Genomic DNA, 18,446 nt, shown 5'->3' on the forward strand with positions numbered 1-18,446 from the left:
CAGAAGACTGACTTAATTTCACTTTTAGCCATTATTGTTTCTCATCTATTCTCTTGGATTATTCTGATTGCTTACTGAAATTATGCTGATTAGCCTGTAGCATCTGTGAAATAGTTTCATGATTTTTCCTTTGGGTGCCACAGGTAAAAGAAACTAATCCAAGCTTTTCCCAAGCTTTTAGCTGAACTGTCTCCAGGAGTTTTTTTGGATATATCATGGTGGCAATTTTTTCTTCTTTTACTCAGCAGGAGCTCCTTTGCAATTGTAATTTCTGCTGAATGCAGTGCATCCTTTGTGTATTTTTAATTTTTTTTTTTTCTTCCTTGAGTTGCAAAACACTCTCAGCTCAGTGTGAAAGATCAAGAGATACAATATATCTGTCTTTTCATAACTGCTTCTGGGTTGTCCTGTAGCAGCTGATGTATCACCGTCTAAATTGAGGGCACATCTTTTACCTTTAGGCATATGAATCTGTTCTAGGGAGAGCCACACTCTGACTGTCCTGCACTGAGGAACTCTGTTTGCTTTTGCATGCTGTTTGTTGAAATATATGTGGATAAAAGCACCTGTGATTGAAGAGCACCTGTCTGTAGTTGGAAATTGGAAAAAGGGTTTGTTTTTATGTATAAATAAACATAAAGTAAGTCAGCTTCAGATGTCTGTTCTCTTTCATTTCCCTGTGTGAGAAATCACAAACATGCTTGTGTTGTGTAAGAGAGATGCCTACACTGAAGTAGCATCCCTCCTCTTAAACAGGAACCAAGCAAAGAAGGCTACTTGACTATTTAATAATCTTCTACCAGAGTTACATTGCCTTCATTGAGAGCCAGAGAAATTGTTCCATAGTGTTGTCTGTTAATTCGTGTATTTTCTTCCTTGAGGAAAAAAGTGAGTGTCAGTCTTGTCGCTGTCTGTGTGCTTAGGGAGAAAACTTACCATTGATTAATGTTAACATTGACTAGTATAAAAGGAGTTTCAATTTCTCCTTCTGAAAGTTATCTGCATTTCATAGAATTTCTTTGTCTGGCATTTTATTCTCTTCATCCTTTCCACTTCTCCTTGTCAAAAGAGTAAATGCATTTTTAAAGCCTTCGTCGTGCTCCAGTACTTGTAAGACTCGTAAGTGACCCTTGGATCTTGTCACTTAAATCTTTACATAGTTGGTGTTATATGTTTCTAAAGTAATGTTAATTTCAGATATCTCAGAAATACATCCACACAGTCCTGCCCATTGGTGTTGGAGAGACAATGCCAAAGGTGAACTACACTCGGCTTGTTCGATCTATAAGTGCTACAATGTTCAGAACATTGTACTTCCAGAGTTTTTTCACACATCTGTAGTACACAGAGTCAGCTTTGTAATTAAAAAGAATTTGGTTTTGTATGGATGTTAATTTTTCTCTAGCTTCTCAAACTCAAATTGTTGGGGCTGAAGCATGATCTAGCTTCATAGAGTGAGATATGGAAAAGGAGGTAGGTACATAGTTACTCAGTTGGCTGATGAGAAAATGAAGTCATTGGCAAATGAGTGAACTCTGCTGTCAAGTCTTCTGTCACAGTTACTGTACTCTATCACTATGATTTTTGTTTTTCAAATGCAAATAGTAGCTGTAAGAATTCCTCATTTGGTGCATCATTTATAGAAGCAGTTTGGTTCTCAGAGACAAATCTCATCTGTGAAGTTTGTTCCATTTTCTCTAAAGGTGTTTATTGGACAGAAGCACCATAAACTTCAGAGTCTTTTGAAGAGACTTCCTCACTAAAGAGAGTATTTTTTCAGTAAAGCTGCTGTTACTGCTACTCATCCAAGGAAAGTGGCCTGTGTATAGCATGAAGGAAATGCCAGAGCCATGGCGGGGACGAGACATCCATTGTTCTCAGCCACTCCATGTTTCCAGTCCCTAAGAAGTATGGTAGTTCTCTGCATTTGATTTTTTTTTGTTGCTCTTTGAGATAGAGAAATGCAGGTTGTGTCAGAGGTGGGGAAAAGTTTAGCCTAGTCATCTGCAAATACAATTCGTTATGTTCAAAGAAAATGTTCTCTTTTTTTGATTTTTATTTTTTATGTCTTAGTGCAGGTACATAAACAACATTAATACTTTCAACTTCAACGTGTATCATTATTTGACATTCTGTTTAATGATCACTGACCTAGAGAGATTACATCCCACAAACCTGCCAAAATCCCAGCTACAGTACAAGTGTACTGTCAGCTTTTATTAAAAATTTCTGTCTTCATGTCAAGTAAAATTTTGTATTCCAAATTATTGGTGTTCAGCTATTGATGTGTTTTTTTTTTTTTACTTCTTCCAAATCCTCTGCTTCTCCAGGTATGAAGATGAATAATGCAGACCACTGGTTTCGATGATGCTGGGCTTTTATAACTGGATTCATTAAGGAATACAAGGAAATTCTTACAGGGATCAATAATGGTGTCTTCTGACTGCAGAATGCAAAGTTTTTGGTTTCTACTCATTATCAGCTTCCTGCAGTGTACTGAAGGTAAGCTTTAGTTTATTTTTCACTTGAGTTTGCAGATCAGATGAATGGTCTCTACAATTAATTTTTGTTAGATGACTTGGAAGTTTTATTATTTCAAACTGAAAGTATCTGTAGCATATTCTAGTTTTAATTTATAGGATTCAAATTGTCTCCTTTTTAAAGAGAAAAGAGAATACATTGTTTTGGTTTTGATACTGTGTGGTATATTGAAATCATAATGCAGTATTCAGGCAACCAAAATGATAGAATTATTATCCTTGATTGGTAGGTGTCTTATTTTTTGGACTCTTCCTGGTTTTTTTGTTGTTGTTCTCATTGGGCAACCATTTAGAAACAATGTTAGATATATAGATATAGTGTTAGATATATTTATAGATATGTTAAATGTGATATAACAGCACAAATTAAATAGCTGCTGTACTTTTCAAATTTGGCTGGCTGAAAATAAAATGGCAAACATTTCTTGTGTTAGAGCTATGTAAGTTAAAATTCAGGAAATGAAACTGAAAGTTCTTTCAGAAATAGCATCTACTTAAAAATATTTTTTGTTATTTAAAAAAAAAAATTTCACTGCTATCAAATGGCTCTTGAAGAGGAAGGAAAAAGCTTTTAAAGCAAAGTTGTTTCATCTATTCTTTATCTGTTTTTCTCCATAAACTCTTTATTTTATCCAGTTAGTCTGTCTCCCCAGCTGTTCTTGTGGCCCTCATAATAGACAGAGAAACAAAAAGGAATGACCAGGAGCCCATACTTTATGAATTTTTAATTACAAATATTTGTATAGAACTTGAGGCTTTTTCTATCTGTAATCATTTTGATGGACTAGATTGCAGATGGAAAGACTGGTTTAGTAACGAAATAGCACCTCCATGCCTTCTTACATAATTCAGCAATCAGTATATAATACATAGGCTTCTTTGGTGCATCTGTGGCGTGATCTCACCATCTTTCAAAGCAGATATGTACCTTACCCTGTCAAAATTCTTAGAATTTTAAGGCTACATTTTCAGAGATGTTTCAGGAAAGCTGCTTTGCCTCTTCCTCTCTTCTTTCCCAAGTCTGTACAAGCAAAAAGGATCTAGTCTCCAAAAATATCAAAACCCAAAATTAAAAATTGCAATATTGTATACAGTCTTCCATGTTCACTGTGTAATTTCCTAAGCATTTGTTCTAGTCTAACATCACTCAAGTCTTGTGTTGTACTGACAGACAAGCTTTGCTAAATAAGTTGTTCATATGTATGTGTGAGCATACACATTTATCAGGGAGTGCGTCCTAGGAGTCTTCACGAAGATTTCTTAACATGAAGTCTCATTTCACTTAAATAGCTTTCACAGTCAGTTTCCACTCCCTCATCTCTTCTTAAATTATGCGAGGATATATTAGAAAACTGGCATTTCCCACAGCACGTTGCAGGTCTTGGATGGTTAAATTGTTGATAGAATTTCTTATTTGGTAGCTGCTGTGCTCACTGGTCTCTTGGTATCCGTTGAGTCTATGGACTGGGTATAATCTCACTTTTATAGAAAAGAAACTGCCAACAACTGGAAGGTAAAATGCTTTTCAGCCTCTTTCACAGGTAAGGAAGGTAAATGCATATTAAGAGAATAGAATTATGACTCTTACGACTGGCTGGTTAGATAATAATTTGTGTTAATTATAAATGCACTTACATTGCAAAAATGGTTGTGCTAGTTGAAACAAAAGGTGTACCAGGTAAGAGGCATCTACTAAGGATTTTATTTGTTACTGTAATTGTTTCAAATCTAGTGCATTTTACAAAGGTTGACATACTTGCAGTTTATTACTGTGTGGTGGCTGAAAACATTTGAAAATGGAAAGAAGAAGCAGACAAACATCTTTCTCTGCTTTGGTTACAATAGGAAATGTTGTTCTGTGAAGAGTGTTTTATCTACTGACTTTGGAAGGAAAAGTCAACTGAACTTCTGCAGGATGAATTTTTGCCATTTTCAGAAAGCTGATTTTCATTGTAATTTGTAATATTTCAAGTTCATTTTATTCTGTCCTTATTTTATCTTGCTTTTAGTAGCCAGTAGCTCTCTTTTGATGCTTCAGTTGTGAGTTTATGTTTTTAAAGTCTATACGAGAGCTGCTTTTCAGCTAAAAGAAACAGGGAAGGAAATTGGGAGCAGATAACAGAATCGTACCAAATTAATTGTAAATTCTTAAAATAAATGAAATATTGTGGCTCTATATACTGGAATTGAATATTAATATAGAGTTGGCTTTCAGCCACAGAAGCAAAATGAATACTGCATTATTACACTTTCTCACAAGATTACATTGCCTTCTGCTTCGGTAATAAGAGATGCCAACTGTAACATGCTTTAGTAGCACTTCATGCCTCGAAGTACGAACATGAACAAAGGTTAAAAAACCAGCATCTAACTTTTGCTAGAAATAAGGAAATCTTTAATTCTTTCACTTGGAACTTAGTTTTTTTTCATAGAAATCTTATATGTACAAGCGGGTTCTTGCAATTGGGGGAGACAAACCTGACTGAATTTCCTTATGTTTTATTGTAATGTGTCTGTACAGTTAAACAGAGAAGGAAAAAAAAAAAGAGATTCTGGATGTGGACAAGTGATTAATTTATTAATATAATGAAACATTCTCCAATCAAGATAAAGACTTCATTGCTCTCACAGTTCCTTAAGTTTAACTCATCAGGGAATTAGTAAGCAGGCACAGTTAAATGAAGGCTGCAATTTTATTTTAGATTTGCCTGTACAGATAGGAATCCTATTGTCAGCTTAGGAGATCTTGGTTTTGGTTTGTTTTTCTTGTCCAGCACAGTCCAGGTGGGGTTGCTTTTGAAGCAGTCCCTTCCTTCAGGTACAGTGAGGCTGGAACTGATAAATACTTGCAGCTGGAGAGGAAAACCCCACCGAGTTATTTTGTGCTGCTGGTATGTTGGTCAACATAGGTCAATATTATTGTTCAGAAGCTTGAAAAACATTGTTGTTGCCATCAACAGGAAGCATTGCAGCGCTAAATAAGGAAAATGAGAGGTAGGAAAAAGGAGTGGAAAGCTGAAGTCATGAGCTTGAATATTAATCCAATTTCCAAAGGTATCTTTCTCTTTTTCTAGCATATTCTACTATAGGTTTGTCTTTAAAACTACAATTTTATTACAAAAGAGAGACTGAAAGAAATACCTTGGAGAGTAGTGAAAATGGGAGTTATGCAGGTATCTCTGTGAAGCCTGGCTTTGTAGTGTGGCTGATGATTTGGTGGAGACAGGAGCTCCTAGTACAACTGTGCCAGCTTCTGTCCCCATCCCAGGTCTCTGGTCTCACGAAAGAAAAGGGCTTGTGCTCCTGTCAGTGCATTGCAGTTGCCTCCTGCACCTTTACTTAGTTGTTTTCTCTGAACTGTAGGAAATTAATTACTTTTGACACCACCTCTTTTTTTTTATTATTTTTCCCCCCTTCCTAATTAGGTGAAGTCATCCTACAAGTTAAAATTATCTGAGAAAATACAGAAAGTCAGAGAGTGAGATCACACATGCCTTGTTTCCATAGCAAAGCAGGGTAAAAAGCTTATTATATGTATTATTGGTTTCTCTTCAAGCAAGTTAAGACAGATACACTAATATGCATATGAAAAAAAAAATGTCAGAGAGAAAAATTCTGATTAAGATTGGGTTTTGGACTGTACAAGTTTTGGTGTTGTAGTCTTTTTCTTGCTTACAAAGTCTGTCTAACTTTAGGTGCCTTACATTTTTATTCTTTTCTGCTGCTTGGAGAGCACTGAAATTATTTCTCCTACATTTCATTAAAATCACAGTTTAATACAATTTTAATTCATTTTAGTATGAATTATTATCCATGCTTTGTCCAGAGGAAGAAGCGTCATGCTTTCATTATGTAGTTCTGTTTTCCTAAATGTCTAGCCTATCTTTGCCTCTGAATGTACATTTTAATTAACGTTACACTGGGAAATAGAAATTTCTGTAAATTCCACTTATGCCACCTAAGGAGCGGAGTGTTAAACTGGAGACAGTTTTAAGTGTGTGTTCAAGGTTAGTGCATTTGCTAAGAGAAGATGTGCTGAATATGGATAATGTACCTTGGGCCACTACAAAGATATTTGCTATATTACTGTATTGCTTCAGATCTTTAGCCTCCTGTCAAAGTCACTTAGATTTAGAGTGTCTAAGGCAGGTGGCACAGGTACTTGACAAACTGTACAAACATGTCAGTTTTCCTACACATTTACTGGGAGGTATTAGTAGAATGTTGCCCAGGATAAAAATTCAAAAAATCTTAAACCTTGGACTTGAGAAGATACCAACTTCTGTTAATTAGTGGGTTTAAGTTCTACAAGGGATGAAACCCATCATGGAGTCACGCAAGAGTAAGTACGAGCACTAATTTAATTTCTAGCCAGGGATTTTATCACAGTGAGAGCTCTGTGCAGCACACAGTCAGTAGGCAACTACCCTACCCTAAGTTGCAAACCATCTGTAAGCACATCCAGTGTACTAAGGCCAGCTAGGTATTGCCTGCCCTTTGAAAAGTCACTATAATAAGCCTTCCAATACTTTCTTATTTTTCTATCATGTGTACCTAAAATGTTTTATGATGCTTTAGGAAATTATTTTTCTTAATTGGTTAATGCAGATTATACAGAAGAGAGTATCTGTGTGAAAGGAAGAGTTTGGTTTCTCCAGAAAGCAGCTGCTGCCTTGAGTACTGTTTTATTTCTTGGAAGAGCACACCATTTTTTACTGGGGTATTCTCATACATACTTATCTGGGACATCTCTTTTTCCTTTTCTGGGGGAGGTGTAGGCCCAACATAGCTTCTGAAGAGAAAATTTATCTAAACAGAGAGACCAAACTTCTTAGACTGTTAAATTTTTCAAGTACGTTTCCAGAAAATAGAGACTGACTGAATGCTTGGAAAAGCCAGAGATTCCATAACATGATGCTGGTGAATATCCTTTCATATAGTCCCTGAGCAGTGACATCTGCAGGATCCTGTGCTGTAACATTACATTTTTTTAAGGCAAAGCAAAACCACCTCTATTTTAAAATATAGAACCATGTAGAAGGCGGCATGAAGAATAATTTTAAATACTGTGTTAACTTAAGCAAAGAAAAAAGTATAAATGCATAATTACTACAAGATGAATAATAGTATTACTATTTTGGTATGCTTTTTCTTCAGTTATGTAAAAACATTTTCCTTTATGAGGGGATCTTCTTGAGCTCTGTGATCAGAAGACAGAACCCTGTCACATGTAAAACTGTAGAAACATTTAAGTTGTTGTAAGGGCAAATGTTCTGTTTTCAGAGCCCTCTAAGCTGTTACTTCAGTTTGCTATCTTTTGTTGCTGTAACCTTGGTGGGTCTCGATGAGTGAAGCAAGCCATGCTGCTGACTGCTGCAATGAGAGGGGATTGACTTAAACTTCAGCTAAACTGCACTGACACTGTTGCCTAAGGGGCTTATCATAGAAGCATAGAAAGGTAGGAGTTGGAAGGGACCTTTAGAGATCATCTTTTCCAACGCCCCTGCAGAAGCAGGTCAACCTAGATCAGGTCGCATAGGAAGGTGTCCAGGTGGGTCTTGAAGGACCTCCAAGGAAGTAGACTTCACACCCTACCTGGGCAGCCTGTGCCAAGGCTCCCTCACCCTTACAATAAAATAGTTTTTTCTTCTGTTTAAATGGAACTTTTTGTGTGTTTCTTTTATTAAAGACAAATTGGGTATATTTAATATTAGTTTAGTACATTAAAGTACCTTTTCCAAAAACTCAGTAGCAGAATTTGGTCATACCCATCTTTTGAAAAACAAATAAGCTTCATTAGTATTCTGTTACTAAATAAGGGGAAAGTATATAATTAATTAACAATATTTTCAAAGTATTGAATTATTTTAATTTCTTTTTTTTTTTTGTCAAGTGAAATAATACTGTTTGTCATAGTAAAATATATTTTTATATAGCTTTCACAACATTCCCTGTTTATATATTGTATTTATAGGTCATAGGGTAAAGTGGAAGTATAACTGCCTGAAGCATCTGATATCACTGAGTGCCTCACCACTGGCTTGCTTATTACATTTAATGTCCTTATGATCATATTATAAAAAATATCATAAAATATAATGATTTTAGATTTAATAGTCTTTGACAAGTTCTACAAGCACATCATGAGTTTTATACTTGTAAGCAGATCCATTGATATCCACAGTCTACTTCTGCGAGTAAACAGTACAGAAAAGAAATAAATTTTGTGCTAATTGTGTGTTGTACGAATATCTTAATAGCAGCAAGTGCTTGTGAGGCATAAGCACATCAGAAAAAGGATTTCTGAAAACAGCTGTAATCAATGTTGCATGTGTGTATCTACTTTTGTGTTTATGACAGCATACCAGGTTGTGTTAGGTGAGGAAGAAGAGATAAAAGGATTCACAGGGAGAAATTCTTGGCTTGTTGTCCATCCATACTGTTATCATAGATGCATTTAATAGTATAGTAACTCCCAACATGTTGGTATGCAGTATATTTATACATTAACACTCATGGAAGAGCACTTCGGGATTGTCTGGCCTTTTACGGTGGTTAATCAGTGTCATGTTTACTCATCAACATTTTTAGGTTAAAGGACATTTATAGTTACTGCCTTGGATTTTTTTTTTTTTATTGTATGACTTTGTAACAGGATATCTAAAGCAGCACTTCATTGTGTTTACACAGTCCAAGTAAAAAATTAGAAGCAAGGAAGAAAAAGAAGAAAAACACACACATACCAAGGAAGAAAAAGAAGAAAACCACACACATACAGAGTAAATTATTATGAATAATTTTATTGTACTTTCAGTTTTACATAGTACTTATTATGTGTCTGTGTTAGTAGAATCACACTGGAGGTTTTTTTTTTTTTCTAGTCATGTCAAATTTGATAAAATTTCATTCTGTCAGAGATGAATCAGCTCCAGTTTTACTTTAATGGTTTCTTTGGATTGACATTTTGAAGGACATGCATGAACATTGGATACTTTTCCAATCATAGTTCACTACTTTTTTTCAGAAAGACTAACTTTTTTACGTTTTTAACACAGGATAATGTGGCTGATTTTGTAAGTGAGCCATATCTAAAATCATACAATAAATTTAGTATGCAGTTCTTTCTGATAGATAGGAGCTGAAAAAGTCCTTTTGTTTCAAGATGTCCCAAATTCCTGCCCTTCCAGAAAAAGTCTTGGACTACCTCACTGGCTTTCAAAGCCCAGTTGTGCTAAAGCTCTTTGTGTTTCTATGCTCTCTCTCTCCTTTCTTTTGAAGTGTAAAGAAACAGAGTTGTATGAGTGTTAGCTTGGTTCGTGGGCCCCTCTTTCAGTCAGGGAGATGATTCATTCATGTCCAGGTTAACTTGAAGGCAACCAGTGCAAATGGATGCAAGTGTGTTGATGGTGATGATGGGGAAGATTCTCTCGTCCTTCCTCCCGAGCTTGGACCAATTCAAGTGGCTATGAATGTTTCTTTGTTTTGTTTTGTTTTTTTTTCCTGGTTTTGTTTTCCTGATTTATATTAATATAATAATCACTGATGTTTTCTTGGTGTATAAAATGTGTGTGTGTGAGACTAGTAGGAAGCAAAATGATTTTCTTTTTGTATCTGTTGCCAGAGCAACACATACATGTGAGTCCCAGGGGATCACATAACTTTTGAGTTGTTGGATACAGCACTCGACAAGTTTTATGAGAGACCTTGATGATGGAGAGATGGCTTTTGTATTCTTCCTTGTCAGGGATCTTGATGTCTCTCTCAGGAGTTAGGTAGTTTTATTCTGTTCCAGCAGAAAGTACAATTAATGAAAGGTGCTGTTGGAGCAATTTTCCTGTTAGGTTTCAATTCAGTAATTCATTTAGGAAACCTGAGAGGAAGTTGACACTGAAAGCAGATTCTCTTCTCTACTGCATTTTTAGTTGGAAAAACAATGTTTGCTTTTTAAAGACTTCAGTGCTACTTCATATCACTTCCATTTTAACATCTTGCTAATGGGCTTCAGTTGTATTTTTCGGTTCGCCACTGATGCTGTTTGACTGTGCATCTGACTCGATCTGTTTACAGTATTTCACATTAATTTCTTCTACTTCTCCCCATTTATCTGCTCTGGTTCTTTTCTCTTGCTTAGGCTTGTGGATTGTCTTTAATATTTTCTTTTATTTTTTAATTGTAAAATACCATTTAAGAATAAAGTCAGAATTTATTCTCTACTGTTGTTAACACATATCGTTGAAAGTCTTTTGGAAAAATGTGGGTTTGTATTGCTTAGAGCTTATCATGCTTTTTAGTGGCTGAAGATAAATATGCTTTTAGTAAATAAAAATGGAACAGTTTGCTGCTTACGCTTTTGCATCCCTTAATTTGGAACAGATGAAGCTGGCATGTGTTAAGAGTGAAGCATGGAAAGTATTAGAGGGCAGACAGGTGGTTTGTGAGGTGGATTATTGGCCATAAACATGGACGGAGTCCACAAAACATCACTTTATGTATTAGTGTACCAGCTTAAAAAAAAAAAAAAAAATCAGCATAGCATGTCATGCACAAACTGTTTGGTTTAAGCCTTCAATTCAAATCCTGCTTAGAATTAAAAAACTTTAAATCTTTTGTATCATTATACTAGATTAAAGATACATACATTCTCTTCATATATTAAAAAAAATCTATGTAAATGATTTTTTAACAATTCAGAATACAAATGTCTGGTAGTCATCCATATAGAAACTATCCTGAAGGATTTATAATATACAATGTTCTATTCTGCAGTGTAAACTGAGTGCCTATCAAAAAAAAAAAAAGGAGAAATGCATCTAACCACCATTGTTTTCTTTACCAGTTACCCTGTAATCTGGTAATATAACAGTTATTTTATCCCATATATTAAATGTAACAGTGTAGCAATTAATTTATCATTAGTTTGGCTTTCAGTCTGTTACATGAACACAATCCTAACTCAGTCCTAACTACAAATCCAGTAATAATATGTAACCTTACAAATTTGATACATTATTTTTTATCTCTTGGGTTTGTTACTGATGCATTTTAACAGCATTTCTATATTGCCTTGTTTTTACGGATTTTTTTTGAAGTATGGAGAGAGATTTTCTGAATATTTGCTATTAAAGGTTTGTCATCGTGTTGATGCCATTTGTGACAAACTGTATGATCCTAACTTTATTTACCTCAGTTCTTTTTAATTCCACTTTTTATTTCGCTGATTTAAAAAAAAAATCTAGTGGCAATATTGGGGGAAAACTCTACTAAAGAAAATTGTTATTCAAGGTGTTAATGATTATGACCTGACAAAAATATATTCTGTTCACCCTATTTCTGTTTGCAGTAAGATGTCAGATCATAATGGGATGTGGGGTGGGGATGCAGAATAAAAAGATGTTACAAGTAAAAGCATTCAAAGATGTTAAGCAACGATAAAACTCTGTAACCATTTAAATGACAGCAGCTGACTATTTGAATTAACTTTATGTTTGGCTTAATTTGGGGTCCTAATTATTCCTAACTTACGTGAGTAGTTTTCAATTATACAATACTGCAGGGATTTGTAGCTAAGGCAACTAAAGGAATCATTTTACATAAAGTACTTTTGTTCAACTGATTAGGCAGGTTAAAATGGAATGACAGAAAATAGGAACTCTTTTCTGATAAGGCCCAATGAATTGTTTCCAATGACACTATGAGGAAACAAAATGAGAAAAGCTCATTACTGAAGATTTTGATAATTTTTATACAACACGTTTGTATCTTGATAGTGTGATGTTAGTTTAGTGCTCACAAGCAAGTGGGTTTTGTATTAACTATAGATCTGTCATTAAAAAGGCAATTTATATTTTTGTGGTACCTTAATTTGGTTTTTATGAGGTGACTTTTCTCAGAAGCTTGTTAACTAAAACTTAAATTCTTTAAAAGATTTTTAGTTGATATGTATTTATTTATACCATTTCAGTATTTGAAACATGATATGTTTGCTGTGTGATATCTCATGTTTTAGACATGAAAGCATTTTTAGACATACAACTCTCATCTCCAGTATCCTATTCATCTAAGATCACTGTTATATGAAAATAATTCTCAATTGTGCTGCATCCTTAAAATAATTGCGGGGAATTGGAGGTGAAGGAGTTACGGGAATTTAAGAGTCTGAAATCAATTTCCATCTGTATTACAAGCACAAGTATAGACCATTCTCTGAGACTTAGTCTTTGAACAAATTGCCTGCATAGTTTGCACTTAAGACCAATATGTTATATAACGTTTTTAACAGTCTATACATATATACTCATCTAAAATTCCATCTTTATTCTTTGGGCATTTATAAAGTTATGCCTCCTAAATTAGATCTGCAGCACTGATAGATATATCCTTTAGATGAGAGCAAACTAACCTCCTTACACTTAGAATCTTGTTTTTGTTTTTCTCTGGATATTTCACACTTAACTTTTGATTCCTCAAGCAGAGTATTGAAGGTTGTGAGAACACTTTCTCTGCTGACTGTAGAGAATAGACAATGCAATAGCATGTTTGCATCCTAAACTGCAAAGTCCGTTTTTAGAGCTGTCAGATTTGCCTGTGTCATTTGAAAAGACATCTAAACCCTATAGTTGTGGACTTCAAGAGCAGCACTGCAGTTGCTTTCTATGTATGTTGTGTTCAGGAGATCAGAACTTGGAAGTACCTCTGATGAGGTCAATGTAAAGCTTTAATGCTGTTTAAACACAGAAAAAAAACACAACAAACCAAACCACCTATGAAGCATAGATGTTAGAATGTGTAAAAATTTCTAAATGATATCCTAAATTAAGTGTTTGAAAGTAGTAAATGTACACAATAGTATCTCTTCCCTCCCCCTGACAAACTCCATTTTTCTGTAGAAAACATATTTTTGATCAAATGTCTACTGTTAACATACTAATATTACACACTTTCAATTTGTACTGCTGACAAGTTATTTAGGAAAGTCTCTGGAGCATGCAGAGATACACACAGCTTCACTGTGTCAGGTGTTTGCTTTCCAAAGTGAAAGTATTAAGATTTAATTATCAGAAGATGTTTGCAGTAGGCAGTGTGCCTTTGGAAGACTATCAAGGGCAAGGCTGTGGGTGCCTTCCGTGCACCTGGGCAGGAGAACATCTGTGCCTGTCCTGGGATCAAACCTCACGAGGGTCAGGCACGGCTCTGCTTCTGGGTACATGCACGTCAGTGGAATCTGTGCACAGTAGTGAAATCTGTGTGTCCACTGGAGCTTGGAAAACCACTGTGCCAGATGAATGACCTTTTTATTTTCTGTAATGAACACAGGTCTCAAATGTGTCACTCTTTGTTATAAACTAGTATCAGTTTGACTCTTAATATGATTAATGCTGATTTGCAGGACTCTGTCATCTAAAGTCAGAGTATCTGGAATCTGAATCTCCTTGGTTTAGTTACGAAGAAGGTGAAGGATATCCCAAATTGTGTGCAAGTGTTTAAAAGTGCAAACATGAAGACTTTCCAAGGCTTTATGAGAATGTGTTAAGGTAGATGGGAGAGTTGCATGTGATTGGTTTTTTTTTCCTGAAGAAAACAAACCAAAATTTTTCCGAAGGCCTGATTTCCCAGATAAGCTAGTCCTTTCAAAGGTACTTTAGGGATTTTAAGATTGTGTGCACTTTTACAGGAGCTGAAACTGCCTCATTGGATCGTGGTCCTTCTAGTTCAGATTTTTCTCTTTAACTGGTAGTCAGTATTGGAAGCTTCAGAGAAGGTAGCATATTACTGAAATGTACCAAGTAGCCTGCTTACAGTGAAAATTTCTATCCACTGACATTGAGTTGCAGTAAATATATCCTAACTTATTGCTTAGTTAAATACTCCTTTAGTATCCTGAGTTATGTATTTAGGTTTTGGAGTACATTATTGTGGTCATGAATTTCTTTGTCTTCTGTAGGCATTACCTTTTAAAGACTTTATAATGGAGTAGATTTCTCCATCTGTCTCTTCTCATCCCGTTTCCATATCGTTTAAGGCATATACTGAATAACCCTGTTGCCTCATATAAACTTGGTCATCCTGTTTTTTTCTCTCTGTCCTTTCCATCATCCTTTTCTGGTGATCTGTACCGCCTCACAAAGCTTGGTTGTGCAGAAGAAGTCATTCAGCTTCTCTGCATCATTTTCCTTAGCCTTAGTTGGTCACTTAAGTCAGCCAACTCATCACTTCTCACACAGAAGTAGGCTTCCTACTTTTGTTGTACTTAATGAATCTCTTTTTATGAAATCATTGGAAAAATTTGGAAAACACCTCAGAGTTTATAGATGTGCACAGAACGTAGGCATGGAAAAATACACCACAGAGCCAAGAGGTATAACCAGTGATTTTTACATTTGGTTAAATTTATATAGTGACACAAACCATAGTGCCAAGTACTTTAATTTTGCAGCACAGTTATAAATTTTGCTATATCTAATTGCAGCAAACTCTCCCTGCTCAGCAGATTTTTTTCTTCCTGCTAAGCAAGTAGTGTGTTCATATGAATAATACTAGGGTATATAAACGTGGTTTATGGAGGCTTAAGGGCTTATAATTTTCTCTTTAAAGTTAAACTTAAGTTTTAATTTTTTTTTAATGAAAAGATTTTATAGCCAACATACCCCATGAGAGAAAGAAGTTACAGATGGTCGAGAAGAGAGGGTCTGCTTCAGACGTAAAAACTTCATGTCAGCATTTCAACAGAGCATTTTCTTAGGGTATCTCTGTTATCACTGACACTTTCACATTGACAAGCATATGGGATGTAGTGCTGAATGTGTAAATTGAAATGATCACATCTAGCATTTCCCTCTACCAGGTGCCAACTTGCTGCTGCAGCTCTGCACTTAATGTTGAAGGAGGAGTGCTAGGAATAGTTTCATTTTCTAATTATCTCATCTCTAGCACATAGTCCTTGGACAAATAGCTTACCCAGGTGTTTTTGAGAACACCTATCTGGACAGTGCAGGATTGCAGGTGGTCCTGTGTTGACAATGCAGTGTGCAGACCATATAAGAAATCGTCATCCATCTGTGTATGGGTTTTTTTTGGTGGTGGGGAAGCAGTGTTTGGGGTTGGGATTTTTTTTCATGGAGAGCAGGAAAAAAAATTGAGAGAGTTTTTCTGTCTTTGTAAAATTTGGCAGTGTTGAAAAGTTGAAGACTGCTGTCCTTCAGCCTAAGAAAAATGTGTGCATGTATTTGTTAGGTTTTTTGATAGCAAACCTGATTGTCCTGTCTTGTGATTTCAGCGGAAAGAAAAATATGTACATGCCAGCAAGAGTTTTGCAAGGACTTGCAAGTTAGAATAAATAGAATGTGCTGGTTTAAGGAAGTGGTAGAATCTAAATTGCCTTTCAGTACTTCTTTTCCAGGATCCAGTATAACAGGATTATGTAATTTTACTAATACCACTTTGATCTGCCATTTATACAAAAAGGCAGGCTTTCCAAAGCATTTGCCTTACATGTTCTTTATGGGCTAGACTTAATCACTTGCAGAACTGATAATATTTTCTCATTCTTTAAGAATTCACATTACAGTCTTATGCTTCATATGACTGTGGTTTGAGTATGGAATGGTAATAGGAGACTTTTAATTCATAATATAGTGATTCAGACAGTTAAATTACACCTCCCTTTACCTGATATTTATTAAAATGAATCCCAAGGAACTTTAGAAGGGATGATGTGATCCGGTTTCCCTTTTAGGTTCCTTTACTGCTGTTTATAGAATAGATAAATTCCTTAGTAAGAGTAAGTGCAAATCTGTTTCTTTACAATCTCTTCTTACTCTTCCACACTCCTCACAAGAGTTACAGGGATTCTATACAGTCCAAAATTCATGATGCTTACTTGTTCAGTTATATATGTATGCACAAGACAGTTTCATTAGTAGTTCCACCTTCACTCTTGTATTTCTTACCTCTAGTTCGCAAGTTAATATTTCATAGCACTCAAGGAGTCACCAGGTAGCAACTTGTTAATTAAAAAAAACTGCAACCAAAACCAAGCAACCAAAGACAAGGAAAAAAAGTCCAAACACCACAAAAATCAACCCAAAGCAAAAAAGAAGCCTGATGGATGACAGTACCTTTATTTCGAATTGAAAAACTCAGAGCAGAGTTTGGATTCCAGAAGAAAACTTTGTTACTAATGACACACTCTTTAAAACCAGTTGTGATGAGTTAATATTTAATATATTGTTAATTACAGAACCTTGCAAATGAACAGGATTTTTAAAACTAGCTTGAAAATGCCTCCCACCATCTCTTGATGTACTCATATTGAGTTCATACTGCTATGTGATTATTTGTGTATAAAAATAGTGGTCTTAAATATATTCAAAAACCATCACTATCGATCCCAAAGCCTATTTTAAGGGATCTCAGGTTGTTTCAAAGGTTAATTCTCACATGGTTCTGTGAAAACAAATCCCCATACATACCTCTGTCTTCCTTTCTTTCATTTTTTTCTATTTGATTTGCAGTGTTACTGCGAGAAAACAAGGAGGTTGTGTTTTAATAGCTAGAAAAGACCTGACATTTTATTATCACTTTGAGTAGGAGTAAAATTGATCAAGGTAATAACTCTAGTTAATACATGAGCCAAGGCTGACAATTATGGTTGTATTTCTGAATGCATTAGATGTTTAACTTCCGTTTCAATCAGGGAGAATTAGATGCTTTAAAAACCTTGAAAAGTATAGCATTTGATAAGAATTCTCACTTAACCGAGAAATACTTCCTCATAAATGCATTATTTTCTCTCTGCTTTTGTTTAGATTAGGAAGACTAATCAAAGTTAGGTCATATTTGTGTCATGCACAGATTATGCTGAATTAATCATTATTTCCTTTCACTCTTGCTTGGCTGTGTTCATCCCCTTCTACTTTTGTGCTGGTTCTAACCTTGGAGGGTGTTCGGGGGCTCAGCAGAGGCAGCTTGCTGCAGGATCAGGTTAGCTATACAGAGGACCAGACTCTGTGAAGTGAACTGAGCAGTATGGAAACTTAGCGCTCAGAAACCTTCCTTTGCTTTCTCACCTTGAACCACCGTGAGCCCATTTGCTGGTACGTTCTTTTTCCCTACCTCTCTCTCTTCTGCATAAATTTCTGCAGAAGAGCACATAATTTTGATAATAGAGAGCAGCTGTGTGCATCCATTGAGTTTTATCTCCTTCCTGCTAAAGCCTGGTCTTGTATTAGCAAACTGGTTCTAAGTGAATTTTCTAATTAGGGGAAGGGGGGAGGAGGAAAGTAAAAAAATTTTAACAAGAAAGAAAAAAAAAGTAGCTTGAGAGCTTGGAAAGATGTGCAGTAGGGTGTAGCACAGCTCTCCCCTGCACAGTGTCGTCAGAACACTTTATGAACGGTTAACTTCTAGTGCTGTTAGCATTTCTTTATTTTATAAATGAATGAATCATGGAACAAAAGGTCATTACTTGCTCTAAAATGCAGAAGGAGTAAACATTGCAACCCTGATAAGCATGCAGAGATCTTTTCCTCTCAAACTAAAAATGCTAAAGAAAATACTATTTAAAAAATAAATTAATTCAATTACAGTCATTTCCTCTGGCATCTGTTGCATAAAATATACATACATAGATGACTAGCTTTGACTTAAAAAACTCAGCAGATACTGAAAGGAGAGTATTTTTTTAGTTTGGTTGGGGTTTTTTGTGTCTTACAGGTGGAAAAACTCGCCTGAATCTGTCGTCCTAAAAGGAATGAGTCTGGAATAATGCTTGAGTGTGCAGTTATTCTGTGCAAACCAAACTGCCTTTAAAATCATTGTGTGGGCTTTGATGTAGTAGACTGGATGTTTCTCTTCGTTTTGCATATCTAAACTATTGGCAATGTGTATTTCTGTTAGTGCCAATCTAAA

General features: G+C 35.5%; 1 protein-coding gene across 11 annotated transcripts in view; it reads left to right on the top strand.

The window, feature by feature from the left end:
* The window catches only part of ADGRL2 (adhesion G protein-coupled receptor L2), a 161,139-nt gene that overhangs the window by 29,761 nt on the left and 112,932 nt on the right, over positions 1-18,446 (top strand). For all 11 annotated transcript variants that reach the window (XM_062003946.1, XM_062003943.1, XM_062003944.1 and 8 more), the window contains exon 2: positions 2,331-2,502. In XM_062003946.1, the coding sequence (XP_061859930.1) occupies positions 2,430-2,502 (73 nt within the window). In that variant the 5' untranslated portion in view covers positions 2,331-2,429. The remainder of the gene's footprint in view (positions 1-2,330; positions 2,503-18,446) is intronic.

This window comes from Colius striatus, chromosome 10 (genome assembly GCF_028858725.1).
Source record: "Colius striatus isolate bColStr4 chromosome 10, bColStr4.1.hap1, whole genome shotgun sequence".
Classification (NCBI taxonomy): domain Eukaryota; kingdom Metazoa; phylum Chordata; class Aves; order Coliiformes; family Coliidae; genus Colius; species Colius striatus.